Genomic DNA, 25592 nt, shown 5'->3' on the forward strand with positions numbered 1-25592 from the left:
GTGACGGCAAACAGTGGCAGTTCACAACCAGTCCGGCCAGCTGCCATGCATTAAAGGACGATACACTCTTCGATAACCTGCACAGCACATGCCAACTCGCCACTCGCAAAATTATTATACACTGCTGTTTTGTACATGCATGCCGAAACGAAAAGACTGCAACACCGAGCCCAGGAATAAAAATGATGGACCATGATCCCATCAGCCTCGGTCATAACCCCGTTGCCTTGAAACCCAATGACGTTCAACATCAAATATCTATGTTTTTATACATCATACCTCCTCATCCCCATAGCTATAACTTTAACAGCCGTTAGTACGAGCATCCTACGGTATGAGACTGGAGAACGTACTTGTCATCTTCTTCTGGATAATCAGACTCCGTGGCGCCGTTGTGTGCTGCCAGTGCTAGCACGGCTTCGTCGTCGAGCGGCTGTTGCTGTTCCAGCTCCTGCGTATCTAACCTTTGGCGCTTGGTGGGAGGTTCCTCTGGCGCGTCAGCATCATCGTCGCCGTCCTGTTCGACTACCGGCGTCCCGTCTGCAGCGTCTGTCGTTTCCGTCGCAGGCGCAGTCGCCAGTGCTTCTACTGGCGGTGTAGTGAATTCTGGCGTTGTTTCTACGATGGACTCTGACTTGAGAGGTTGCGGCGGTGATGGTGGCGGTGGTGGTGGTTGTAGTGATTGTAGTGGTGGTTGTTGTTGTGGTTGTAGTGGTGGCTGTTGTTGTTGTGGTTGTTGTTGTGGTTGTTGTTGTGGTTGTTGTGGTAGTGGTTGTTGTTGTTGTTGTTGTGACTGTTGAGCTCTCTGCTGGTCTGCGGTATCCTCTTGCTTAAGAGTTATGCTGGGAGCATGAGCAGGATGAACGGCGTGAACGGCGTGAACAGCGTGAAAAGCGGCGGCGGCGGCAGAAGCAGAGGCGGAGGCAGCGGAGGCAGTAGAGGCAGGCATGGATACAGAAGCAGGACCGATTCCTCCGTCTACGGGCGACACGGCTTCGTTTTCAGGCTTCCTCGGACGGCCTCTGCCCGGACCTGGTCGTCGAGTGATGGGGTTCAAGGTTGGGTCAACACGACGAGACAACTCCGGTGCAGTGCCGTTTGCCTCGGCCTTGTTTTGAGACCTGCGCAGACCCTGAAAGTGTTGACTGTGGCTAATGTCAGTAAGGAACGGCAACATTGAAATCATCAGTCCAATCAGTGCGCGTAGCAGATTGGGACATTTACAGCCTGGTATGGCCTCACTCGAGCTCACTCGAAGGGGCTTTGGTGTCGCGACCACCAGGCAGAGTCGCATTGGCTTCACTGGGAACCAATTGCAGTCGCATGACACCCAGCTCAGAATAACGCGAGGCGAGCCATTGACATATAAAGCAGTTGACGGCGACAGCAAGGCGCATCAGACATACCGACATCCCTCATTGGTGAAGCCGTAGCCCAAGGTTCGCATGTGGTTGCCAATGGTGGTCCATTCCGCTCCACTGATTACACCAATGTTTTTGACGGACAAGATGGTGAAGAACAAGTCCTTGTCTGCACGGTCGTTCCAATTCTTGACGTTCATGGTGCATCCGAAACGGCCCAATAGGGTGGGCCAGCGTGGTCGCGAGAGATGGTCTACAATGTTCAGCGGTACAAGTCGTGAGCGTGGTTCTGCACCGAGCCGCGGATAGACCGTGTTAGGAGGCGGGCTGGATCGGTGCGAGAAATTGGTAGTGAGATGGATGGTCGAGGGAATCTGGAGCGCGCGGAGGGCTCCGTGCCCCCAGCGGAAGGTGGAGCCGAGGCCGGCTTGCGGACCAAAGATGTTCCGGTTGCAGACGGGCCATATTCGCTCATGGTGATTTGTCCACCTGTCGCTGCGATGACAAGAGGGAGCGCGAGGACGGGTGAATAAAAATAGCTGGTCGTGACGGATTTTAAAAAGTTGGTTTGCTAAATACATTTTTGGAACTATTTCACGAATGCACACGGACATGTAGTGGTACATGTAGCCTGTGGTGAGGCCGATGCTTGGACTTAGCCGGAGTTGAAACGGCGTTTAGCCGGCTGTTGTGTTGAGCTCAGCTGCCTGGCAGCTCTAAAACCCAAGCGGCAGCGCATTCACTGAGCACGGCTCGACGACAATCCATCCTTTTACAAGTAAGCATCGCCAATACACGCCAGCATAGGCGTATCACGTCTCAGTCCGCAGTCTATCGTGGCGATATTTTCGCAATTGATATCGTTCAAACCCCCTTTTCTTTGCGTGAGACCACCAGATAGATGCAACCACCGATTCTACAATCGTATCTTGCCACCCTATACCATCCGTACACCTAGAATTCCATTCCCAAGCTCTGGGACCATGACATGCAGCCAGTCCGCCCAGCAATACTAGCACTAGTAGTTCCATCCACCTCGGTAGGCAGCTGACAAATGCCTGGCACCTCTTCACCACCGACGTCAAGGTGGCTCCGTGGCGGTGTACGAGACGGTGCAACGCGGCCTGTCCATCCCAACGATTAGTCAGTCACCTGCCACCAAGTCGGACAAGAAGAAGTGCGAGTGCGAGGCCAGCCAACACGAGGCACCAGGTACGTACCTTGCACGTGAGTTCGCTCCTTGGACGTGGAAAGTGGCCCAGAGTTCCCGCCAAAATTCGCGCCCCCCGTCGCGTCTCCCAAGCACCTCACCCCATCCCCTCCAAGACGTTGATTGAGGATACGGCCGAGGCGCGACCATGAAGACTACAATAATGACTCCCAATGGTTTTAAAATGTCTTTTTTATATAGACACAAATTTTCCGCGTCTTTCAGGCGTTTCTGGAAGCAAAAATACAACTCGTCGCACGTCTTCCACCATGGTGATGATTTGCTGCCTCCGCCCCTCTTTCGGGATGACGCCGTCGCTGCCTCAGCCGACCAGACACCATCGGTGTGATGGGCGTGTGCTGGGGCCCTCCGTGCTCCAGGTCTGACGCATCCCTTGAGCAAAGGTGGCCATCGGTTCTGGGGAGAGATGCAAAGAAAAAAAAAAGTTTTACGAGCCGTCTCCAGTGCGTTGCGACACTGCGGCAGACACTGGGATCTTTTTCCATCTATCAAACTACATACCACGGCCAATTCTCTCGGACCAGCAACCGAGTAATTGGCTAATTGCTCTTATATCGAAACCAGAGAGATAGCGACATGGTAGAATCGCTGGCACAGAAAACGGCTTGCCAATCGAGGTTGAACTTGTGGTGGCTTTCGCCTGCGTATCATGGATGGGTCCGCTGGGGCTGGCGGAATGAACTGCAAGGTTCCAAGGCCACCGCAGCACACCCCCCCTCGACCTTTCTTTTCTTCTTGCTTTCTTTGGATTGAAGAATGAGTCACACTGGTTTCAGTCCATGCCAGAAAAGCCATCCCTGTCGATGGGATTGCATATTACAGTTATATCGAGACGTCACGACGTTCAACTGGCCTTGCGACAACGATGGACCTGAACTGTGCGACGGCGCTAATTGGCACGGGGCACACTGCCTGTTGCTGCAGTAGCAACGGCGACAACGACGGCATCAAGGGGCCGTGCCTGACGTGCAGCCCATGAACTGGTCATGCAGTGCGACAGACGGCATGTTGATTGCAGTCGATTTTGTTTCCACAATCAAGAGCGTAACGACGTGCAATCTGGAGATGGTTTTGCAGTGGTGGCTTCTCCATCTGTTGGCTCAAGTGGTGGTGGAGAGTTGGCCGCTGCTGCATGCACTTTACGCGCTGTGCAGGCACCTGGGCCCTGACTCTGACTGGCTGCCACCATTGGGCGCTGTAAAGTTGCCACTGTGCCTCCAAGCTGCCTGGCGTCCCCACTTGAGCACCGTCCAAGCATCCTTGCCCACCCTCGACTCCATCGACATCCAAATCCCAACATCCGGCATCCAGCATGCATCCCCATTCCCCCAATGGCTGCGGCACCAGGCAACCATGCGCCTGGGAACCTCATCTCAGACTAATCATTCAGACGCTGGATGCCAATTCGAGCCCTATGCCCACCAGCGGCGCCATGGCCCGGCGTCGGTTCCTGGATTCCTGCATCCAGACACCAATTGTACACCCCCCCTTCCCCCCCGTCAACACCATGCCCATGCCCCCTTCATCAGATATTTGTTTGTTGCCCGCACGCCTCCGTTTTTGCCTGATGTCGATGCCTTTTTAAATGGAAACTTGTCCCCAAGGCCATATTTTCTCACCCTTTCCTCCGACCACATCATCATTCGTACCAACCGTCGTCATCTTTTGGCCTTGGTCTTGCGCAAGGCATGCCGGAACTACTCGCATAGCAAAGACCTTTCTTCAACCCCCAAGACTTTGGTATCGGATCGCTGTCTCGGCTGGTGACTAGACTTTGACCACTCATTTTCGATACATCTCGCCGAACAGGTCTCGTAGTAGCGCCGATACACGTTCAACCTTGACTCACCAGGACCGCTATACACTTTCGGTCTGCTTGTCTCGGCCAATCTTGGAACCCATCTTGGGCTCGGGTGTCTCTTTTGCAAGCTGCCGCGGCGTCCTCAAGCTGCCTGGTGTCATCTCGCAGCGGGCTATATCTACTGCTTCCGCCCATCATTCACCTGCTGTGCGCCCAGCTGCTTCTCGTCAGATCAGAACGTCTCAATACAACACCAACCGCTTTACATACTCACCGACAGTCTCAAATTCGCCAAAATGTCCCCCAACAGTGATAATGCCATGGCTCGATTCCTTTTTGCCATCTTGAAGCAAAAAAATCTCAAGGATGTTCGTCTTTGCTCCAAACTATCCCTGTCCTGTGTGTGTGTGTGATGGGCGCACTAACAGCCATTCAAGATTGACTGGAACCAAGTCGCCCAGGATCCTGTTCTGCTGCAGCCCATTACGAATGGACATGCTGCCAGAATGAGGTACTCTCGCTTCCGGGCCACCGTCACTGGTCATGAACCCCAGAAGCGTGGCCGCCATGGTGAAAAGGATCGAGTGTCCAAGCCTTCCAAAAGGGACCACGCGTCCAAGAAGGACGCCATTATCAAGTCGGAGTCTGGTGTGAGCCTTGCCTCTCTCGCTCAGGTATGTCCCGGGACACCGGTTTCTGGAAACACAGCCGCGAGCACCGCTAACTAACACCTTAGCAGTACTCTCCGGCCTCGCTGCCATCTCCATATCTGGGTGACAACGATGACTTGAACGCCCGATTCCTCACACCCTGTAGCGACGACATGATGTCCATCCGGCCTGCCGTCATCGAGAAGCGCCGACACCGAGACTCCAACGCCTTCTCCCCCATGATGGACAACAACTCGGATTTCTTCACAGATTCCGGGAGTCTCACAAACTCACCGGCATTTTCAGCCTTTGATGCTGCCTATGACCTGGGAAGCTATAGCACCGTAGCTGCCGATTTCCAAAGCCACGACCCATCCGACCTCGGTGGTCCTCAGTCGGTGTTGGACTGTGGCCATGAGTGGAACGAGCGCTTCCATGACCCCCAGCTTTTTTGATACCCCGTGGAAGCAGCGGATTCCATGGCGGGATGGTGTGCCCCTGTCTTTTTTAAAATAATGGCGTATGGATGGATGAACTTTTGAACTTGCTGTATGACTTATGACAAAATTTGGCCGAGATGAATGCCGCAGTGATGAATTTTCTTCTTCAGTCGGTCGGCCTGAAAATGGAGTTGGGGACTTGGCAAATTGTATACTAATAGTATTATTCTCCATGAGAATGCAATACGATGACAAAGTCGAGGAAACGATAGCTGTGGCTGGAGCTGGTGATGTGATGCTCCTGATGTAAAAGTGCATTCCTTCGCCGTGCTAGCATTCATGTTTTCCTCTACTGCGTGTGATTGAGACGGTCCCTGAGCTTTGACGGCGCATTTGATAACCTTGCCGGTCATGAAGAATGTGTTTGCACAACTCACTTTCAATTCACTTTCGGTTGGCCTCCGTCCTCCCCTTGGCGCCCTACAATAACCACACCCTCTCACTCATTATGTGCATTCAAGCTTTCTTTTCTCCTCCCTCATAACCAAACTGTGAAATTTGCGCTGCCGCAAAACATCACATAAAGCTGACTTGTACGCCTTTGAGCTGACCACTTGACAGCCCAAGCCGTCATCCGCGCTTCACCACACCCTCAACACTCGAGAATCGGTCCGTAATCGACTCCAATGGGAATTTCACGGCGACTCTGCTAACATTTTGCCAGCCATCATGCCTGAAACCCCCAAGAAGAAGGAACCCACTGCCTCCGAGGCCATGTTTTTTTTCGCCATTGTGAAGCATACTCGCAACAAGGCGGACATTGACTGGAGCGCCGTGGCCGCGGAGCAGGGTTTCAAGAACGCAGAAGTCGCCAAGGTATGTTTGTTCCTCATTTCCCCATCTACATGGGCCGCGCAAAGACTACCGTGCCAGGATGCTGACGGGGAGCAGGTCCGCTTCGGCCAGGTCAAGCGCAAGCTGGGCATAACCACCAACACCGACACGCCTACCGCCTCTCGCACACCCGTCAAGAAGGGTACTTTTGCAGCCGACACTCCCACTAGGGTCACGAAGAGCAGTGGCCGGGCGGGATCCAAGGGGAGGGCCAGGGGAAAGGACGTCAAGGTGGAGGGCGAGGACGATGACGACGAGACCGTGGTTGGGATGAAGAATGAGCATCTGGATGCCGAGCTGGAGGCTGACGTTGGGTCTTTTTTGACTGAGGAGGCGTCGTTTATGGATGGGGAGGAGCATACAGATCCGTTTTAGATGCTGCTGCGCGTGTCGTGGTGGTGGGATGTGTAGGTGTTTGATGAGACGCTTGCGCCGCGTGAATGGGAGTGGACGATTTTGCTTTTTCTTTTTGCAGGGATTTAAAGGACTCACAGCTGAGAAGAATCGATTAACAATGTCTTGAAATCAGCGCGGTGCACTGCGAATATCCCATATGCTGTGACACCTGTATAAGTGAGTGACGGCAAGGCTGCCACATGTGCTGACGGGGCTGTTGGTTTGCGTACAATCCACCACCGTGTATAGATACTGATATTGACTGCGGACTACTCGAGACGGGTGTTTACGCTGTTTCCGCGTTTGCACGTGCTGCTGCTGCTGCTGCTGCTGCTGCATAAAACGCAGTGTTCTCCTCGAGCCGTTGCCGTGCTCTCAACTGACCATTGCTCACCTTGTTCTCACACTGGTCGCTGGGCAAGGCAAGCCAAAGTTCAAGTATTTAACCTATTCCTCATCTGAAACTTGCATACCCTTCTCAAACAATTCACAACCACCAATTCTCGCATCGCACTCTCATCAACTGTCACAGCCGTCACAGCCAGCGCGTTCTCATTCAACACCAACCACAGCTACAGCAAGCCATCAACACAAACTCGACTCAACAAGTGTACGTTTTTCATAAATCTTGCAACTATTCCCATCTAACAACGGACAGAAAAAAATGCCGCGCAAAGCCAAGGCTGCTGCTACCGGCGGAGAAGGAGAGGCGCACACAGGCCTCACAGACGGCGAACTGCGCTTCATCAAAGCCGTCTTCGACAACATGACGCAGAAGCCCGACGCGGACTGGGACAAGGTCGCCACGGACCTGGGCCTCAAAGACGCAAAGTGTGCCAAGGAGCGTTTCCGCCAGATGTCTGTTCGGCACGGCTGGCGTGAGCAGCAGCCGGCCTCGGGCAACCCCAGTCCCCGCAAGCCTGGCAAGAATGGTGCCACGGGGCCGTCGGGCGATGGAAAGATTACGAAACGGGGCCCGAGGACACCCAGGAAGGTGAAGAAGGAAGAGGCTTCCGACGCCGGGGAGGACGATGAGGTTGATCTCATTGGGGGCGGCGACGATGGCGGCGAGGCCAAGGCGGAGGCTGAAGCAGACGTTGAGATTTGAGACATTGGGCTTGGAATCCGACGACGGATTTAGTTTATGATGGGAGATTTCAGGTTGAGGGCTGGTGGTGGAATGGTATAATGGAGCTGAGCCAGATTGATGCGAGTTGTTGATTCAGGGGCAGACACGAGGACACGGATTCCATGCTGGTTTCAAAATCAGAATCAAAGCTATATTATTGCAGTTGACACCTCGTTACGAGTGTGACCTACAACGTGATGGATGAGGCGTAGATTTTGCATGTCCATGGCGGGATGAGCTGTTTGGTGCTTTGGCGAACAATAGCACCACTCCAGTTTCCAGATGACAAGACATGTTTAATCATCCAATGAGGCCAGACCTGGGCGCATCTAGTCAAAAAGTAAGCCCACCAAGCAGCTCACACGTGGTGCTGTCTGCTCACTTTCTTCTCACTTTACCCGTTTACCAGCCCGCCCTGCTCCATGTGCCTCGCCAAAACAAAAGCCCGACAAGATTCTAAACTCTGCAGTCCGTTTTAACACTCCTCCACCATCCTCAGCTTTCACAGCATTTCCCTTGCTACATCAAGTTGAATCACCGCGTCTGCCCGTCCTAGCAAACCTCGTCAGCTCTCCTCAAGTTTCAACTAGTACTTACTCTACTCAGCAACTTGCAAAAATGCCTAGCACCCAGGATCCCTCCGAGCAGGTCAAGTTCCTCGTCTCCTGCATCGGACACACCAACAATGGCCGGGTTGGTGGACACGTTCTGTCTGACCCCTTTTCCCAGCTAACATGTATTAGCCCGACTTTGCTGCCGTTGCCGAAGAGCTTGGAATCGTCACCAAGGCTGCCGCGTACGTGTTGCTGCAGAACCCCCCTGTTTCCCATTGTCACGTCTCACGATCCCAGCTGACCGCGCCAACAGGCAAAAGCGGTACGAGCGCATGCTCAAAGCCAACGGTGTAAGCGGCACCAAGTCGCCTACCAAGACTGCCGACGATGGAGCTATTCCCACTCCCCAGACTACTCCAGTCAAGCGCAAGGCTGCTGCTGCCCGTACTCCTGGCTCGGCCAAGAAGACTAGAGGCAAGGCGGGCAAGGACGTGAAGAAGGAGGAGTTAGATGAAGAGAAGACCAAGAAGGGCGTCAAGAAGGAAGAGGATTCCGAGTCTGATCTCAGCGGTTGGTAGATTGGCGGGAATGCAGCGAGGTGAGGATCGTGCTAACTGATTGTGTAGATCCTCCCACTTCTGATGATATTGAAATATAAGGTCCTGGACTGGTTTGTTGGCACGGGGGGACATGGGTGACGCTTGGTGACGGGGCATGGGGACAAAGCCGCCAGGGAATATTCGGGATACGTCGAGCTAGCACAGTGACATTGCTCTAACCAGGAATTAAATGAGAATCGAGGTCTATTATATATTGCTGTTTCTGAGTGCAACCCAAGGTGGTGATGCCTGGTTGAGCAAGTATCACGGTGCTTGCAAGGAGCCAACTTGGACGGCCTACGGGAAATATCAAAGTCTGAATTTGGGCTGGACGCAAGTGAGATGTGTTATATGGATGTAGTTATGATACGTACGGGAAAATCGGAAAATCTACATAGGGTGAGGCTGGCGCAAACAAGCAGACAAGCGGGACAGTTTTCACACACCATGGGCGAAAAAGTCGACGAAGTGTGTGATTTTGTGTGGCTGGGATTCTGGTGACAAATGTTTAAATTTATAAATTTATTTATTTACACTAGATAGAAAACCCGGAGCTGGCTAGACACTTGCCTGCCAGCCGCGGCACCTGTTAACTCCTGGCTCGCAGCTGTGAGCCAGAAAAGGCCAGCTGGTTACAGAGACCTCGAATACTGCTTAACTCTTGCACTTCCTCCCTCCTCACAGCACCCCAAATTTTGTCCGATGTTTACACCAGACCAAAAGGCTGACTTCTTGAAATACCTAAGCATTTCTGTTTGTTTCCTCTGAATTCACTTCCTCATTTCTCGCTTATACCCTGCTACACGCACACATAAAATTGGGTATTCAGTGTTCACTGCTCGTCCACATTACCACGTCTGCATTTCTTGTTGCCAACAGCTCACCTGACCAGAATCTTTTCTTCTTCCTTTCTCTTTCCTTGTGTGACTGGCCTCATCCATCTCACCAGAAGTTCACTTCTCGCCGCGAGTCGTTAATCTGCTTTGATCCCAACCGACGCTTTAGCTGACAAACGGATCGACCCTCTTGGCACATTTTCCTTTCCTATTGTTTTTTGTTATACTCAACATGGTTGCGGCACCCGCCAGAAAAACAAATGCAAGCAAAAGCCGGTCCCCAGCCAAGGACCGCAGAGCGGTAAGCAGGACACAGAGTGCTGAAGCATCGCTTGTGTCATCAAGCGCTCCCAGCTCACCAGCCAAGACTGAGACGCCGAGAACTGCCCGCTATTCGCATCACCTTCCGACAGACCAGCAGCGAAAGGGGAATGGACGTGTTGCTGGCCGAAACCTGATTATGTGGAATCGTATGTCTTCGTCCTGCTAATACCGTCTTCTTCTGTTCTATGGACGCATCTAACGGATTTGCAGGTCCACGAATGGCTGAGAAGCTGCTACTGCACATCCACTACGAGTGTAGTCGACATAAGCTCCAGCTGCCTTGGGATGCTATTGCTCATCGTTTCCATCCCGGATCGTCGGGAGCTGCCATAATTCAGCACATTAATCGTCTTCGCCGCGAGGTCCTGGTCGAAGGCCATCTTGTCCCGCCTCTCACTCAGAGGTCTACAGCGACGCCGAATGATCCTAACCTCCGTGGATACGTCCGTAGAGGCACCGAGGGCGACTACGTCGAGACAACTCGTCCTGTGTATTTTGACGAGAGACTTGACGACCCCAAGTTTAGTATCCCGGGTGACTTTCCCTTTAACGAAGAGTCAATGGAACCCGAGGTTGGACTGGGCACCTCGTCGGCTGGCTCAGAGGAAGGAGACTACCGCCAGGACTCGCCCACTCCAATGACACGGAATAGCCTAAAATCGTCAAATGGCTCCATGGAATTTTATGAGACCCTTGCGCCGCAATTCGTGGCCCCAATTGAAGTTGTGAGAGACACACGACCGCCCCATCTCCAACAGCACGTCTGTCATGAGGCAGTGGTAAGGCCCTAGAATATTAGAACATTCGCCAGTGAAAAGTACTCATGCTAATATTATTCAGGAAATGGAACCCACTCACAGCCGACACTTCTCGCATGAATCAGACTCTGGTACCAATCCGTTTAAAGGCACAGCTTCGCCCAACGAATCGTTTGAGACCGACATCTCGGCGGTAACACCAGGGCACGTCGCCTTTCCCAGCGTGCCTCATCAACACACGAATCACGGTTACAGAATGGCTGCCCTGCAAAGCTGGTCGCACCCATTCATGTACCAAATGAGCCTACCACCAAAGATGCACACGTCTGCTTTTAGCTTTGATCACCAGGACTGCTTACAGGCCTCTTTCCACATGGGGATGCCTTTTGCCATGACTAGCCCATATGAGCCGTACATGGCAGTAGACCCAGGCCTCATGAAACAAGGCACTGCGCAGCCCGTTGCAGTTGCTGCTGCCGCCGCAAAGGAGGGAGCAATGCAGGCTGAGCCGGCTACAGCTCACGGTGCACGAATTGGAGATCCATGCATTGGCGTAGCTGATGCGGACGAAACCAAGGTCGCCGATATTTCGACACCACTTACGTAGAACCAGGCAAGTATCTGGGCTCTTGATGGCTCGGTTGCAATGTAATGTCTTATAAATCATGAGTTGGCGGCATCATGTCGACGCTGAATACTTAGTGAGCGGTTGCAGCGCATCATTAATTTTTGGGCCGAAGGACTTGACGACCTTGGCGGTCATTGGGTAAAGCCTGCACGACGCGACAAAATTGCTCCAGCACTTTTCCAGCATATAAACAAATCTGAGGCAACGGGTACTTGCCCGTCTCCAAGTGTATTGAATAAGACGCGAGAATCTGAGTGAGGAGCAATACAGCCATGTGAATTAGCTTGAGACGAGATTGGGGACATAGAGAATCATTCAATTCAAAGTATAACTAGGTGCTCGATGCTCTGAGATTCGGATCGGTGGCCGGGGTCGTGTTTTCCTGAGGATTGACGTCGTCCGTGACCATGCTATTGGCGATGTGGAGTTTTGGCGAATCAACTGTCCAACATTTCGGCAACGGCGCCAGAACCTTCTCTGGGTCCGATGATTGCAGACTGGGGCTGTAGCTCGGGTTGCGGACTGTGGCGCGAAGCTGCCACTGCCGTCCTCCGTGGCAACAGGTTTTTCCGACCCTTGCCCGTGACAATTTTTTTGCGGGTGCCAACACCTCCAATTACAACCAAGACCGCAGAGCCAACCTCCCTCTCCTTGGTTCCCCCAGACCTCTGACCAAAAGCTGCTTCCCGCCAGCTACATCCTGCATCACTTGTCCCCTTCCTCCTTGTACTTTAATACCCCCCCCTTCTTCCCTTTTAATATATACAAGATGCAGCGTGCATTGAGCTCACGGGCGCGGGCTACGGCTCTGTCCTCTGCTGCCTCCCGCTACCGCGCCGGTGCCGGTCTTGGTCAGCAGCTCCGATTTGCTCACAAGGTGAGAAGGACGCGAGCTCCAATCGTCGAAATATAGTGTCAACGTGTCTAACTAGTGTTGCAGGAGCTCAAGTTTGGCGTCGAGGGTCGTGCTGCTCTCCTGGTTGGTGTTGAAACCTTGGCCAAGGCTGTTGCTACTACTTTGGGACCCAAGGGCCGAAATGTCCTCATCGAGTCCAGCTTCGGCTCCCCCAAGATCACAAAGGGTGCGCTGTGCCTTTCTACAAGTTGCGCCATGGGATTTTAGCTAATACGATAATTTGCACAGATGGCGTTACCGTTGCCAAGGCCGTCTCCCTAAAGGACAAGTTTGAGAACCTCGGCGCCCGTTTACTCCAGGACGTGGCCTCCAAGACCAACGATGTCGCTGGTGACGGTACCACGACCGCTACCGTCCTCGCCCGGGCCATCTTCTCCGAGACGGTAAAGAACGTGGCTGCCGGCTGCAACCCCATGGATCTCCGCCGTGGTATCCAGGCTGCCGTTGACTCTGTTGTTGAGTACCTACACAAGCACAAGCGCGACATCACCACCAGCGCCGAGATCGCCCAGGTCGCCACCATTTCCGCCAACGGCGACCACCACGTCGGCCAGATGATTGCCAATGCCATGGAGAAGGTTGGCAAGGAGGGCGTCATCACCGTCAAGGAGGGCAAGACCATGCAGGATGAGCTCGAGGTTACCGAGGGCATGCGCTTCGACCGAGGTTTCGTCTCCCCCTACTTCATCACCGACGCCAAGGCCCAAAAGGTCGAGTTCGAGAACCCCCTGATTCTCCTCTCCGAGAAGAAGATCTCTGCTGTCCAGGACATCATCCCTGCTCTGGAAATCTCCACGCAGACCCGCCGCCCTCTTGTCATCATTGCCGAGGACATTGACGGCGAGGCCCTTGCCGTCTGCATCCTGAACAAGCTCCGTGGCCAGCTCCAGGTTGCCGCTGTCAAGGCTCCCGGCTTTGGCGACAACCGAAAGTCCATTCTTGGTGACATTGGTGTCCTGACCAAGGGCACCGTCTTCACCGACGAGCTCGACATCAAGCTCGAAAAGGCCACCATTGACATGCTCGGCTCCACCGGCTCCATCACCATCACCAAGGAGGACACCATCGTCCTCAACGGCGAGGGTTCCAAGGACGCCATCTCTCAGCGCTGCGAGCAGATCCGCGGTGTCGCCGCTGACCCCACCACCTCCGAGTACGAGAAGGAGAAGCTCCAGGAGCGTCTTGCCAAGCTCTCTGGCGGCGTCGCTGTCATCAAGGTCGGTGGCTCCTCCGAGGTCGAGGTCGGCGAGAAGAAGGATCGATTTGTCGATGCCCTCAACGCCACCCGTGCTGCCGTCGAGGAGGGTATCCTGCCCGGTGGTGGTACTGCCCTGATCAAGGCCTCTGCCCAGGCTCTGGGAGACGTAAAGGCGGCCAACTTTGACCAGCGGCTCGGCGTCAACATTGTCAAGAACGCCATCACCCGCCCTGCCCGCACCATTATCGAGAACGCTGGCCTGGAAGGTTCCGTTGTCATTGGCAAGCTCACCGATGAGCACGCCGCCGACTTCAACCGGGGCTTTGACAGCGCCAAGGGCGAGTACGTTGACATGATTGAGTCCGGTATCCTCGACCCTCTCAAGGTTGTCCGCACCGGTCTCATTGACGCCAGCGGTGTTGCTTCCCTGCTGGGTACCACCGAGGTTGCCATTGTTGAGTCCCCTGATGAGAAGGGTCCTGCCGGTCCTCCCATGGGAGGCATGGGCGGCATGGGAGGTATGGGAATGATGTAAGATGGACGAATTGAAGAGGATGAAATTGCCATTTCTGGCATTGTACAAAAAAACCAATTGGGCATGGATTTGGTGTTGGTAGAAGAACAAAAAGACAGATGGATCAAGTGATCTGGCACGATCTCCTCTCTACATGTCGGCATGTATTTTTTTTTCATACCCCTGCAGATTTCTCAACCAGCCCGGACTCTATGTATAATAGCAAGTAGCGCTTGGCCATGTAAAACAGTTAAAAAAAAACCTAACAACCAAGGAACGAATTATGCACACATCTGTGGTTTTGAGGCTGTAGGGCCGAAAATATAGTTGCCTTGAGGCAGCGAGTTTGCAATTGCGCTAGCTGCCGAGTGAGACGGCAAGATTTGGAAGCCTGACGGGATTCGTCATCGTAGCAATTATCTCGGTGCCTAACTACTTTTTTGTAGCTCTCCCGGGTAGGCATGGGTAGGAAGCCAGGGTGAGGGATCGTTTTCGTTGCCGTAGCAGAACAGAGTCATGCTGTTGGTTCATGCACCACGGCTTCTAGAGCTGCCTGAGTACCGCAGTGGTCAACTGTCAAGAGAGCGTGAGCGTGGCTGTCAAGTATGTCAAGGTTCTGTTACAGACCATAATTGGTCCGGCGGACAAAGTCAAACAAGGCGAATACCAAGTCATTGTCCGAAGCATCTGGTTACACATTTATTCACTCTGGTGCAGGGAAGCTGGAGCTTGGCCCAGTCACGTGGAGGCACGGCCACCCCACGGCCAACCCCACCATGATGATGTGGTCTGGTGTTTTTTCTCGCATGCTCTGGGCCCCTCCACCCGAGCATGCAACATCGCACGCCTTGGTCTTCTGGTCCCCATCCCGTACTTTCCTGCCATTATCCTCCAACAAACAAATCCGCCCTCCTTGCCTTTGCATCGCGACACCGCACATTTGCCTGGTCGCTCTTCTGATGTAAGCCCAAGTTGCCTCCCCCCCGCGGCTTAAATACTCGAGTAGTTGCCTGCAACTCCGTCGCCGCACTCTTCTTTTCCCTCTCTTTGTTTTTGTTGTTGGTTAAGCCAAAAAGCTGACGAGCTCTTTCCCTCAGCCTTCCTCCCCCGCCCCTCATTCGCGCACCCCGTCTCCTGACCTTGACCGCAATCATGGTGAGTTTCCGCCACGACGGCCCTGCGCGATACTGGCTGCTGACTTTTTTGTTTTCCCCTTCCCAGTCTCAATCCGGGTTCGTAACTGTCCTCGATATATTTTTCTTGAATTTCGAGTTTGCCGTTGCTGCAATCTGCGGCACCCGCACCCCCCCCCCCTATGACGATGGTGTGCCCCGCCGACCTTGGAGGGGGGTTTGCGCACAAAGGAAGAGCCACGATTGACAGTAGGAATTGCTGCTAACAACTTTGGCGCCCGTGTAGAGCGACCGTTTCGCAGGAATGCATAACTGCCTACAATGACTTGAAGCTGTCCAAGAAGTACAAGTACATCATCTTCAAGCTCTCGGACGACTTCAAGGAGATTGTCATTGAGGAGGCTTCCGACGACAAGGACTGGGACAACTTCCGAGAGAAGCTCATCAAGTCTACCACCAAGAACAAGTCTGTGAGTGGTGATTCGAGTTGCCTCTCTTTTGCAATGAAATGGTGCGCTAACTTTTGCCAGGGTGTCGTTGGAAAGGGCTGCCGATACGCCGTCTACGATTTTGAGTACAGCCTGGCCACCGGCGATGGTGTCCGGTATGCTTTGTTCTTTTTTAACAGGAAAAGTTTACAATCGTGAGAATCACGCTAACTGATTGCAGAAACAAAATCACCTTTATTGCCTGGTCCCCCGATGATGCCGGCGTTCAGGTAACCTGCCACCATCCCCGACCCCATCTCTGAGCCACCAGCTGACGACCATGACCACGCAGCCCAAGATGATCTACGCTTCCTCCAAGGAGGCCCTCAAGCGATCCCTCACCGGAATTGCTACTGAGCTGCAGGCCAATGACGCCGATGACATTGAGCACGACACCATCGTCAAGACTGTCAGCAAGGGTCTTGCCGGTTAAGCATGGTGTCTTGTTGTGTTTTCTTTTGCCTTGTATCTTTCTTTGTATGTTGCGACGTGACAACAAACGTGCAGGAAGGGGAAAAAAAGTCTCTGGGCACGCCGCCTTTTTACGAGCGCATGAATTGAGAATCATTGCTACCCAAATGGCTTATCTTTAACCGACCCATTTCACCCGCCCCTTTCATCTACTGGAAAAGGAAAACAAAAAGCCAACCCGAGTTGTGACGCGAAAAGAAAAGAGACGACGGCGATGGTGGAGGATTTTAAACATGATGGATGCAACTTATACAATGGTGACCCATGCATTGGGATTCTTCATGTCGGTGGAGACTCGTAGCTGCTAGATGTGTGAGTCTTGGTGATATCAACGCCATAGGAAGACAGAAATGAAATCACGCTGGATGTGCATCATGGGTGACTTGGCTTGCCCCAACGTCATTGCAACCCAGCGCCTTGGTGTGTATCGTTCCATGCTCATCGTATTGACACGTTTTAATACCGACATGTACTACCCCCCGTTTTGGCCATCATATGGTCATGCAGTGGAATCAAAGTCACGGTCCGGAACGACTAGACTCCCAGCTCCGCTGAAACAAGGTCCCCAACTCGGCGGCTGCGGCCTCGTCCTTGAGCCGTTGCTGCAGGAACCCCTTCAGATCGTCCCAGAAGGCATCCGTCGTCAGCGCGTCCCACCCGCTGGCCTTGGCCGGCGCCTCCTCTCTGCTCTCGGGCTGTATGGCCGCCGCGCCGCCCATCACCATGACGGAAAAGTCGACCCGCAGCTCCTCGGCGCCCGCCACGTCCTTGAGGACTTTGCTGTCCGTCAGCGGCCGCTTGTTGTGCAGAATCTTCATCTTTTCGACCGGTATCCTCGTCTGTTGTGCGACCTTGGTCTTGATGTCGAGGATGGATGTGTTGAGCGGCTGCGAGGTGAGCTTTAGGTCCAGCGGCGGGTTGCGCAGGGACCTGAGGGTCACGGTGAGGCTGCGCTCTTGGCCGGGGAGCAGGGTCTTGGGCTTGCTCATGGGGCTGGGCATCCGTGGGAGGATGTACTGCTCTTGTTAGCCGGGAATGGGGGACCAGGGGGGGAGGGAGAGGGCAACGTACGGGCGGACGCGGGGGAAAGGATTTGGCATCTTCGACGTGGTCTGCGGAGAGCTTGATTGGGCGGGAGTCGAGGGTTGAGAGGAACGTTTTGGCGAATGCTGCTTCCGCCATGGTGGGTGGTTTCCGTGACTTGCTGTAGATTCGGGGTAGTTGAACGAACTGGGCGAGGGGTGCTCTGTACAGTCGTATAAATGGTGATGCGCCACGAGCTGAGTGTTGGCGTAGTCGAGGTGGGAGCTTGGGGCGTGTTAGGTAAGCAGTGGGGCTGGGAAGACGGTCGACGACAACCAGCGACGACATGTATTGGCGGTAGTTGCATTTTCTTTTTTTCTTTTTTCATTGAACAAGCGTGAACAAGCATGGAAATTGTTTCTCATCTATAATTAGCAAAGCACTGATTCGTATTTAAATTGTACATGAGAATTGCTCTCCAACCTGATGAGTAAAGTCAGTGGCCGTGGCTGGTTCCCCGATACGAAGTTTTACCGGCCAAAGACCATCTTATCGTAGTCTCGAAGAAAAAAAAGTTGGGCGGGGCGCGCATGTTCTTGTACCTGCACTGAGCCGTCGCCGTTCCTTTGCACGGCCAATTCCTTTCCCAACACTTTTTAAAAAACAGAAAACAAAAGTCACACAAAATGGGCGCCGGAAGACGGATGAAGAGAAAGCAGGGTGCCCCTGAACCCTTATCAGAAGCACACTACGCAAAACTGAAGCGCAAGGCTGGTCTGCCAGTCGACACTCGTACAGAAGCACCTGACAACAAGAGAAGACGAACCGGGAAGAATGGACAGCCCAAAGCAAATGGAGCCTCAGTAAAGAAGGCGGCCGCCGCGCCCAAGAAATCCAACGGCGACAAGCCAGCAAAGCCAAAGCCCGGCAGCAAGTCAAAAGCCAAGCCTGTCATGCCAGGCCTGGACGACAGCGACGTTGAGCTCGAGGACGACGAGTTTGACGCCGCGGAGTTGGACATTGAGAAATTATCCGACCTTGAAGAGGAAGAAGGCGAGGGCGCGACGCTGGGCGACGACTTTTTGGGCTCGGATTCATCCGTGTTGGACTCGGACGACGAGAATGACGCCGAAAAGGCCACATTTTCTGAAGATGAAGACGAGTCCGACGCAGAGGAGAAGCTCACGGCCGCCAATATCGACGGACTCTCGAGGAAACTGGACCGCAAGCTGGCCGAGGAAGCGGCTGCCAACGCGGCAGAGATGGCTGAGAGCGCACTGCAAACCAACATTGACGGCGACAAACCGCACATTATTGACGACGAGGACGACGAGCTGTCCGCCAAGACAAGTGCCCTCCTCGCCCCGGATCTGCAGCTGCTCCGGACGAGAATCACCGAAAACATCCGCGTGCTCGACGACTTTGCCAACCTTGCCGAGGATGGGCGCTCGCGATCCGAGTACACCGCGCAGTTGATCAAGGATGTGTGCGCGTACTATGGCTACTCCGAGTATCTCGCCGAAAAGCTATACAACCTCTTCACACCCCGCGAGGCATTCGCCTTTTTCGAAGCCAACGAGACGGCGCGCCCCGTCGTCATCCGTACAAACACACTCCGCACCCACCGCCGCGACCTGGCGCAGGCTCTCATCAACCGCGGCGTGACCCTCGAGCCGGTCGGCAAGTGGTCCAAGGTTGGCCTGCAAGTCTTTGAGAGCAGCGTGCCCCTCGGTGCCACACCCGAGTACCTCGCCGGCCACTACATCCTGCAGGCTGCCTCGTCCTTTTTGCCCTGCATGGCGCTTGATCCCCAGGAAAACGAGCGCGTGCTCGACATGGCCGCCGCCCCCGGTGGCAAGACAACCTACATGGCGGCCATGATGAAGAACACGGGCGTCATCATCGCCAACGACCCCAACAAGGCCCGTGCAAAGGGTCTCATTGGCAACATTCACCGCCTCGGCGCCCGCAACGTCATCGTCTCCAACTACGACGCCCGCGAATTCCCCAAGCCCATGGGCGGGTTTGACCGCGTCCTCCTCGACGCCCCCTGCTCCGGAACAGGCGTCATCGCCAAGGACCCCAGCGTCAAGACCAACAAGACGGAGCTCGACTTCATGCAGCTCCCGCACACGCAGAAGCAGCTGCTCCTCGCGGCCATTGACTCGGTCAACCACTCCAGCAAGTCGGGCGGGTACATTGTCTACTCGACGTGCTCGGTGACTATTGAAGAAAACGAACAGGTCGTCCAGTACGCGCTCAGGCGCAGGCCCAACGTCAAGCTCGTCGACACGGGGCTGGCATTTGGCAAGGAAGGATTCACAAGCTTCATGGGCAAGAAGTTTGACCCCAGCCTCCGCCTCACAAGGAGGTACTACCCGCACGCGTACAACGTCGACGGCTTCTACGTCGCCAAGTTTAAGAAGATTGGTCCCACGCCCGCCCAGGCGCCCCGGGATAACACGCGCGCCGCACGCGACGCCGAGGACGTTGTTGACAGGACGCCCATTCCTGCGGATGACGAGGACGCCGGCAAGGACGACGATTTCGGCGGCTGGGACGAGGACGAGGACAACGAGTACATGGAGAAGGGGCGGAGAAACGCCATGCGCAGACGGGGCTTGGATCCCAGGAGTAATGCCAAGTCGAACAAGGGGTCCAAATGATGTGATTGAGTTTTTTAGAGTTTAATGTATGGCACAGGAGTCAAAAATGGCATTCTTGTTTTCGTGCGAATTGATGTATTTTTGCCTTTCACTTCGTCGCCCACGGCTTGGCTGAGTGTGCCGTTTTCTTGCTAGACACTCCTGAAGACGACAAAGATGTAAAATCCACACCTATACCCGGCTCTGCTCGGCCCATTAACACGGTGATGGCTTATTAGCACTAGCAAGTCAGCTACTGGATACAAACAAAAAGGACCACTCTTACGCCGAGACTCCGAATACTCTCTGGATCAGAGACTTGGCGAATACGTTTACTGGTTTTTAGTACTCCGTAGGGCGGATTATATTAATGTCTGGGAAGACAATTTTGTCGCCGGAACCTGAATCTTTGGGCGGCGGCACAATTTCCTTTTCCATGGCCGCCTGGAATACGCATCGAGAGCAGCGGCAAGACGTGAGCCGAGGCTGTCCTTGCTAGCCGCCGTCGAGATCAAGCTGGTGCCGCTCGTATTTGTGCCTCTCTTGGTTGTCCTTTTTCTGTTTTGCTCTACTACCAGGTTTATAAGTAAAATCTGTAGCGGAACAGGTACATATGACCACAGCCGCCAGCAAAAATCACGATCCCGTCCGATCTCGTACGACAAACTGGCGAGCGCCAGATTAGTAGTTGGGTCGGTGACGACCAGCGAATACCTGGTGTTATATGTTTTTTTTTGGTTCAAAATAGTGGCACCACGTCGGGGTTTTGTCGGGTATCTGGCTCGTGTGCACGGTTTACCAAGCGCGGCCTGAACTGGAGTGCGCATATCCCGGAGTAGTTCCTGCTTGTCGTGTTCTTTTCCTGGGTCTAAGGAACTTTTTTTCTTTTTTTAAAACTCCAATACTTATTGCATGATGCTAGTACTACTATCTGCGTTGAAAAAAAAACTTGATATATATATTAAAGAGAATAACCGTACTAGTCGTCGTCACGTAAAACAGTGACGTGTGTTTGCTTTCGGCGCCGCTGGCCTCAAACACATAACGCCGCACACTGCACGCCGACGACTTCAGTACCCCTTCATCACAGCCAAACTCGCGTGCAACACAATAATGTTATTAAGCCACAGCATGCTACCAATGCAGACAGTTCATCAAGCATCATAAATCCGTCATCTCGGTCGTAAAAAGGCCACAACGCGGCGACTCACACCGCACAATCGCTGGAATCCTCCCAAGCATGGCCCACCACATCCTTTTTGTCTATTGCCCAGGATAAAAAAAACCACAATAATCCGTCTTGACCCGACCCCATTCTTGTTTGGCAATGAGAATAAAACAAACAAATGCCCCTTTTTGTACAACAGGCTTCCGTCCACCACAGATACAATGTTGTCCGCCCAACTTCGCTATTGGCCCAGCGCGACGCCCTCGTTCCTGTTCTGTAATCCTGGGGGTACTGTGCTCCAAACAGCCGACATGTCCGAAAAGATAAAAATCGCCGCGGTAGATGTTGTATTGTCTACATGGGTAGCTCGTCAAACTGAGAGACGAGTTCCCGGATCGTCCAGCGCCACATCTCTTGATCTCGAGGCCCGCGGCCAACCCACTTCTCGCACTTCTTTCGCCACCGCTCTTCCTCTTCACGCTGTCTTCTGACAAACTCGGGCCCAACGTCAAACTCTTCTCCCACGAGCCAGTCATCCTTGACGTCGCTGACGCGGCCGCCCTCTCCGCGGTCTTCTTCTGCCGCGTTATCGTCCAGGTCGGGAATGTCTTTGAATACATCCTCGTCGTCGTCGAGTGCATCAAAGCCATCCAGGGTATCGCCCGCGTCCGACTTGGTCTTGTCCTGCTGCCCCATCCTGAGCCAGCACATGTTTTCCGGATCAAAGACCATGCCGCCGACAACTTGGACGCCTTTGGTCGCGCTGAAATTGGCAATCAGCGCAGGCCGAGGAGTGGTTGCCTCCCGTTCACGCGTGACGTGCGTCGACGCAGTGGTGGTCGACGGGGTGGCCACTGTGGCATCGAATGCATTCAGGACATTCTCATTCCCTTCCCAGCGGAACGTCTCGGCATTGTAAAACATGCCATTCACCACTTTGGACTCCTTGCCGGCGTTGAGGTTGGCAATGAGGTGCGGCTTCAGCTGCTGCGGTCGCTTCGTCTTCTTCTTGGAGCGAATGGTTGATTGAGGGAGATGGGGCTGATGGCCCACGTTGGTCGTCCTTGAGGTGAGTGCACTACCGCCACCGCCACCACCTTCTCGCTGGGCGGTTATGGCAGACAAAGGACCGTGGCTTGGCGCACGGTGAGCCAGAGACGTCTCTCGGGCAATTCGACTTGCGGCAGTGTCGCGCGCAAATCGGGGGGTTGCCGCGGATTTCAACGGGAAAAACGGACTCGGCGGTGCCGGCGTTGCGGTCCTGTCCGGCAGAATGTTCTGGTACAGCCGATTTCGAATGGTGGTCTTGGTGCCGCTGGCCACGGGCTGCTTCATGAATCGCGTCTCCGTCTCTCGCGACGTCGGCAAGTCATCAAAGGCGTCGAGCTCATGACCATCGCCAAAGTGTTTCTTGTTCTTTGGCTTGCTCAGGCGCTCCCAGGTATCGGCAGCAACCTTGTATCGGTGCGGACTGGGCGATCGGCCCCCGGACCGGGAAAAGGCCCTCGAGATGGGTCGTAGATCGATTGCATTCTCCGAGTCGTGGCGTCGGAACTGGCGCAGCGTCTTTGAAGCGACGTGCTGCGACTGAGACTGCGATGCACCGGCCGGCAAGAAGGGTTGAGGTTTCCGCGTCAACGAGGCAGGGCTTTCGGCGACGAGACCCGGGCGCTGCCGCTCCACGGGTGTCTTGGGTCTCAATCCAATTTGTGGCCGACCCGTCTCGGCCCTTGACGGCGGTCTGTCCGTTGTCGATCTCTGCAACACGGGTTTTGGTGCGGTGGTTGTCGAACCCCGGACCGCCGGCAGAGATCGCTTCTGTTTCAGCAGTTGAGAACTGGTGGTCGGTGCGTCACCCCTGAGAGACGAGAATGATGATCTTGAGCCAACTTCTCGCCCTCGCGGTGTGGAGAGAGGAAATTGTCGTCCGGGAGAGGTTGTCGTCGGGGTGGGAAGACTGACAACAGACGACTGGTGTGAGTGTCCAAGACGAGACTGGGAACGGCGACTGCTTCGCGAGGGAGCTGCCGAACTGCCAGATTCATAAACCGGCTCCAACGACGTCGAATGGGCCCGTTCATGGCTCAAGCGAGGGATTCTGGTCTGCGTTGTTGTTGTTGTTGTTGTTGTTGTTGTTGTTGCTGTTGGCTTGTTTGTAAACGTCAGTGACACGGCAGTCTTGGGCCGTGCGGGGGACGCAGGCTGCGTCTCCTTGACCTTGATGTTGCGGTGCAGGGTCAGTTTGCCGGGACCAAACACATTTCCATCACCAATTTCGAGATCCTCAAAGAAATCCTCGCGGTCAGCCTCGGCCTGGGTCGTCGGCGGCTTCTTGGAGGCTGGCGGAAGTGGCGACGGCTGCTCCTCCGGGATACGCTCTGGCGAGAAACTCTTCTTGCGCTTTTGGAGACGCTCCCTGAAATTAAACGGCCCGGCAGGCAGGACAAGACCTTCAAACGTCTCGTCCTCGCTCTCGGCAGTGATGGAGCTCGAGATGCTGGGGCTGAGTGCCGAGGCCGACGAGCTCCTGTTTGAACGGCCGTCGCGCCTAGTACCGCCGTACCGAGTGCCGAGACTGCCCTCGCCCCAGTCCAGGTCGTCGACATTGGACGACGGCGTCTTTGGAATGTCTCTCCTAGTAGACAGTTTCAACTTGCCGTCAGAGGGCAGCTCCAAGTCCTTTTCAAAGTCGTCCTCGGTTTCTTTGGTTGTCTCTGATTTTTGCGGCGTAGGAGGTGTAATGAAGGAGACGGGCTGCGGAGCAATTCGGCCCTTGGCGACTTTGATGGTAGCAATGCCGTCCCCCAAGAAGTCGTCATCCTCTTCCGTGTCTTTGAACTTGTCCAGGTTGAGAGCGGATGAGAGCGCGCTCGTGTTTGACTGCGCCGAGAGCCTGCGCTGTGGCTCCGGGAATGATGGCCGCTTCATGGTTCGGATGGGACTGGTCTGCACCGAGCCCGCGCTCACTTGGCGCAGTGTTTCGGGAAACTCGACATCAGGCTTTGGTTTTATGCTGAAGCCCTGCGAGGCTTCCGGGAGCTCGAGGTCGTTTTCCCAGTCATCCTGGATAATCCTGCGGATTTTGCGGCCCCCAAGTCGCTTAATGGTACCGCCCATGAGGGCAGACGAGGGGACGTTTTTGGGCAGAGGAATGCCAGCGTGCTCTGCGGCAGCAATGGCGTCCATGGTGGAGGATTCGTCATCGGCAGGCAAATGCAATTGCTTTTCCTCGCCGTGCCAGGATTCTAATTCAGACCGGAAAGAGACGTGAGAAGACGTAGAGTCCCGCCGCCTAGACGGAGGCCGTGACAGGGCGCGGGAGTTGGTGGGACCAGCCGCGGTCGTCAAGGAGGTGCGAAATGACAGCTCATCACCCTCAAGTACCAAGTCGTCATCGTCATCCCAGTTCTCAATCTCATCCTCCACGGGCTGCCGCGGTTTTAATCGTAATGTCTCCATGCCCGGCGGCGATGCGGGCTGGGACGTGCTGTTGTCTTGAAGATTTGTGTTTGTTGCCAAACAGCACCAGCCAGCAGCAGCTCAGCTGTTGGTGTTTCGGTGCGTGTTTCGTGATGTGCGACGTCGCCCACAGCTTGGGTGTCAATTAGGCGAACTCATAGTCGTCCACAGCACTAGGGTTTTGTCGCGTTGTGGCTGTCTCGTCGATTGCAAGCAATCGGTGCGAGAAGCACAGACGGGGGGTGGGAGAGCTGACGCCTTGCAGGGCTTGTCGCTGTCTGGTTTTTCCTTTCCTTTCCTTTCCTTGGTCGTCGCAATGGTCGCGGCTGGCAGTTGTCGTGCAAAGTGGTGCGGAGGGAGAGTGGAGAAGGTTGTACGGTCGCAGGTCACGCTTTGTCGTCAAAGTGCAGTTTGCCGGGCTGTCGAAAGTATGAGAGTCTGGTGGCGAACGGGGACCAGTTGGGATGATCCGGAGTCGTCAATGGGCGCTGGTCGGGGCAGCAGCTGCCGACGGGAGCTGTGCAAAAGAGTCTTGGTGTTGAGGTTTTGTATGGTGTGTGCGGGCAGAGTTGAGAAGCGATGGCAGGATTGGCCATGCGTCAGCCAGAGGGGGATGAAGGGACAGGAATGCGAGAGCCCGGCAAGAAAAGGCTGGGGCGGAGAAGGAGCGACCGGTGCGTGAGGAGCAAGTGCGTGTAGCAAGTACCAGCACTGGTCAGCGGGCACAGCGAGCGCCACGCTGCTGAGAGCGCAAAGTGCGCAGCGGTGGCTGGAACCAAGAAGCCAAGTCGAGGGAAAATTGGTGCCAGCACAGTCTGCAGAGTCTGCAGTGCCCCTTGACGTGGAGGCCTGGCGTATGCTGGCGTCCTGCTGGAGGTTGGGAACAAGCAGCCGTCGAAGCGGAGTCGACCCTTGACACTTGTCCCAACGTGGATTAGCGCCGTCGCTGCTTCAGCACAAACCCCGTTGACTCCTG

The 25592-nt window shown here is 54.5% G+C and overlaps 11 protein-coding genes and 1 non-coding gene across 12 annotated transcripts; 8 read left to right on the forward strand and 4 right to left on the reverse strand.

Annotated features, from left to right (window-relative positions):
• Positions 1-273: 273 nt before the first annotated feature.
• On the reverse strand, positions 274-1561 carry G6M90_00g050250 (uncharacterized protein; the record flags this gene model as incomplete). Its single annotated transcript, XM_014689646.1, has 3 exons — positions 274-295; positions 354-1145; positions 1407-1561. 3 exons carry the CDS (start codon positions 1559-1561, stop codon positions 274-276), a joined length of 969 nt encoding a protein of 322 aa, XP_014545132.1.
• Positions 1562-1623: 62 nt separating this feature from the next.
• On the reverse strand, positions 1624-1836 carry G6M90_00g050260 (uncharacterized protein; the record flags this gene model as incomplete). The annotated part of the gene is made up of 1 exon (XM_066130484.1): positions 1624-1836. One exon carries the CDS (start codon positions 1834-1836, stop codon positions 1624-1626), a length of 213 nt encoding a protein of 70 aa, XP_065986287.1.
• A 2853-nt stretch (positions 1837-4689) lies between these two features.
• G6M90_00g050270 (uncharacterized protein) lies at positions 4690-5498 on the forward strand (the record flags this gene model as incomplete). The annotated part of the gene is made up of 3 exons (XM_066130485.1): positions 4690-4761; positions 4831-5067; positions 5130-5498. The coding sequence occupies 3 exons, from the start codon at positions 4690-4692 to the stop codon at positions 5496-5498; spliced, it is 678 nt and encodes a 225-aa protein (XP_065986519.1).
• Positions 5499-6212: 714 nt separating this feature from the next.
• Positions 6213-6752, forward strand: G6M90_00g050280 (uncharacterized protein; the record flags this gene model as incomplete). Its single annotated transcript, XM_014689648.1, has 2 exons — positions 6213-6359; positions 6435-6752. The coding sequence occupies 2 exons, from the start codon at positions 6213-6215 to the stop codon at positions 6750-6752; spliced, it is 465 nt and encodes a 154-aa protein (XP_014545134.1).
• A 685-nt stretch (positions 6753-7437) lies between these two features.
• Positions 7438-7881, forward strand: G6M90_00g050290 (uncharacterized protein; the record flags this gene model as incomplete). The annotated part of the gene is made up of 1 exon (XM_014689649.1): positions 7438-7881. One exon carries the CDS (start codon positions 7438-7440, stop codon positions 7879-7881), a length of 444 nt encoding a protein of 147 aa, XP_014545135.1.
• Positions 7882-8520: 639 nt separating this feature from the next.
• On the forward strand, positions 8521-9114 carry G6M90_00g050300 (uncharacterized protein; the record flags this gene model as incomplete). Its single annotated transcript, XM_014689650.1, has 4 exons — positions 8521-8595; positions 8646-8698; positions 8770-9026; positions 9083-9114. The coding sequence occupies 4 exons, from the start codon at positions 8521-8523 to the stop codon at positions 9112-9114; spliced, it is 417 nt and encodes a 138-aa protein (XP_014545136.1).
• A 1009-nt stretch (positions 9115-10123) lies between these two features.
• Positions 10124-11580, forward strand: G6M90_00g050310 (uncharacterized protein; the record flags this gene model as incomplete). The annotated part of the gene is made up of 3 exons (XM_014689651.1): positions 10124-10361; positions 10426-10994; positions 11056-11580. The coding sequence occupies 3 exons, from the start codon at positions 10124-10126 to the stop codon at positions 11578-11580; spliced, it is 1332 nt and encodes a 443-aa protein (XP_014545137.1).
• Positions 11581-12370: 790 nt separating this feature from the next.
• Positions 12371-16283, forward strand: hsp60 (Heat shock protein 60; the record flags this gene model as incomplete). Its single annotated transcript, XM_066130486.1, has 7 exons — positions 12371-12478; positions 12542-12683; positions 12746-14246; positions 15649-15832; positions 15893-15966; positions 16032-16080; positions 16143-16283. The coding sequence occupies 7 exons, from the start codon at positions 12371-12373 to the stop codon at positions 16281-16283; spliced, it is 2199 nt and encodes a 732-aa protein (XP_065986175.1).
• A 556-nt stretch (positions 16284-16839) lies between these two features.
• On the reverse strand, positions 16840-17503 carry G6M90_00g050330 (uncharacterized protein; the record flags this gene model as incomplete). Its single annotated transcript, XM_014689654.1, has 2 exons — positions 16840-17337; positions 17393-17503. 2 exons carry the CDS (start codon positions 17501-17503, stop codon positions 16840-16842), a joined length of 609 nt encoding a protein of 202 aa, XP_014545140.1.
• A 527-nt stretch (positions 17504-18030) lies between these two features.
• On the forward strand, positions 18031-20010 carry NOP2 (25S rRNA (cytosine(2870)-C(5))-methyltransferase; the record flags this gene model as incomplete). Its single annotated transcript, XM_014689655.1, has 1 exon — positions 18031-20010. One exon carries the CDS (start codon positions 18031-18033, stop codon positions 20008-20010), a length of 1980 nt encoding a protein of 659 aa, XP_014545141.1.
• A 592-nt stretch (positions 20011-20602) lies between these two features.
• G6M90_rRNA00000003 lies at positions 20603-20718 on the forward strand. Its single transcript, XR_010715674.1, has one exon. It is a non-coding gene; the product is annotated as a 5S ribosomal RNA (ribosomal RNA).
• A 793-nt stretch (positions 20719-21511) lies between these two features.
• On the reverse strand, positions 21512-24616 carry byr4 (the record flags this gene model as incomplete). Its single annotated transcript, XM_014689656.2, has 1 exon — positions 21512-24616. The coding sequence occupies one exon, from the start codon at positions 24614-24616 to the stop codon at positions 21512-21514; it is 3105 nt and encodes a 1034-aa protein (XP_014545142.2).
• Between the last annotated feature and the right edge of the window lie 976 nt (positions 24617-25592).

The sequence above is a fragment of the Metarhizium brunneum genome, chromosome 2 (assembly GCF_013426205.1).
Source record: "Metarhizium brunneum chromosome 2, complete sequence".
NCBI classification, from domain to species: domain Eukaryota; kingdom Fungi; phylum Ascomycota; class Sordariomycetes; order Hypocreales; family Clavicipitaceae; genus Metarhizium; species Metarhizium brunneum.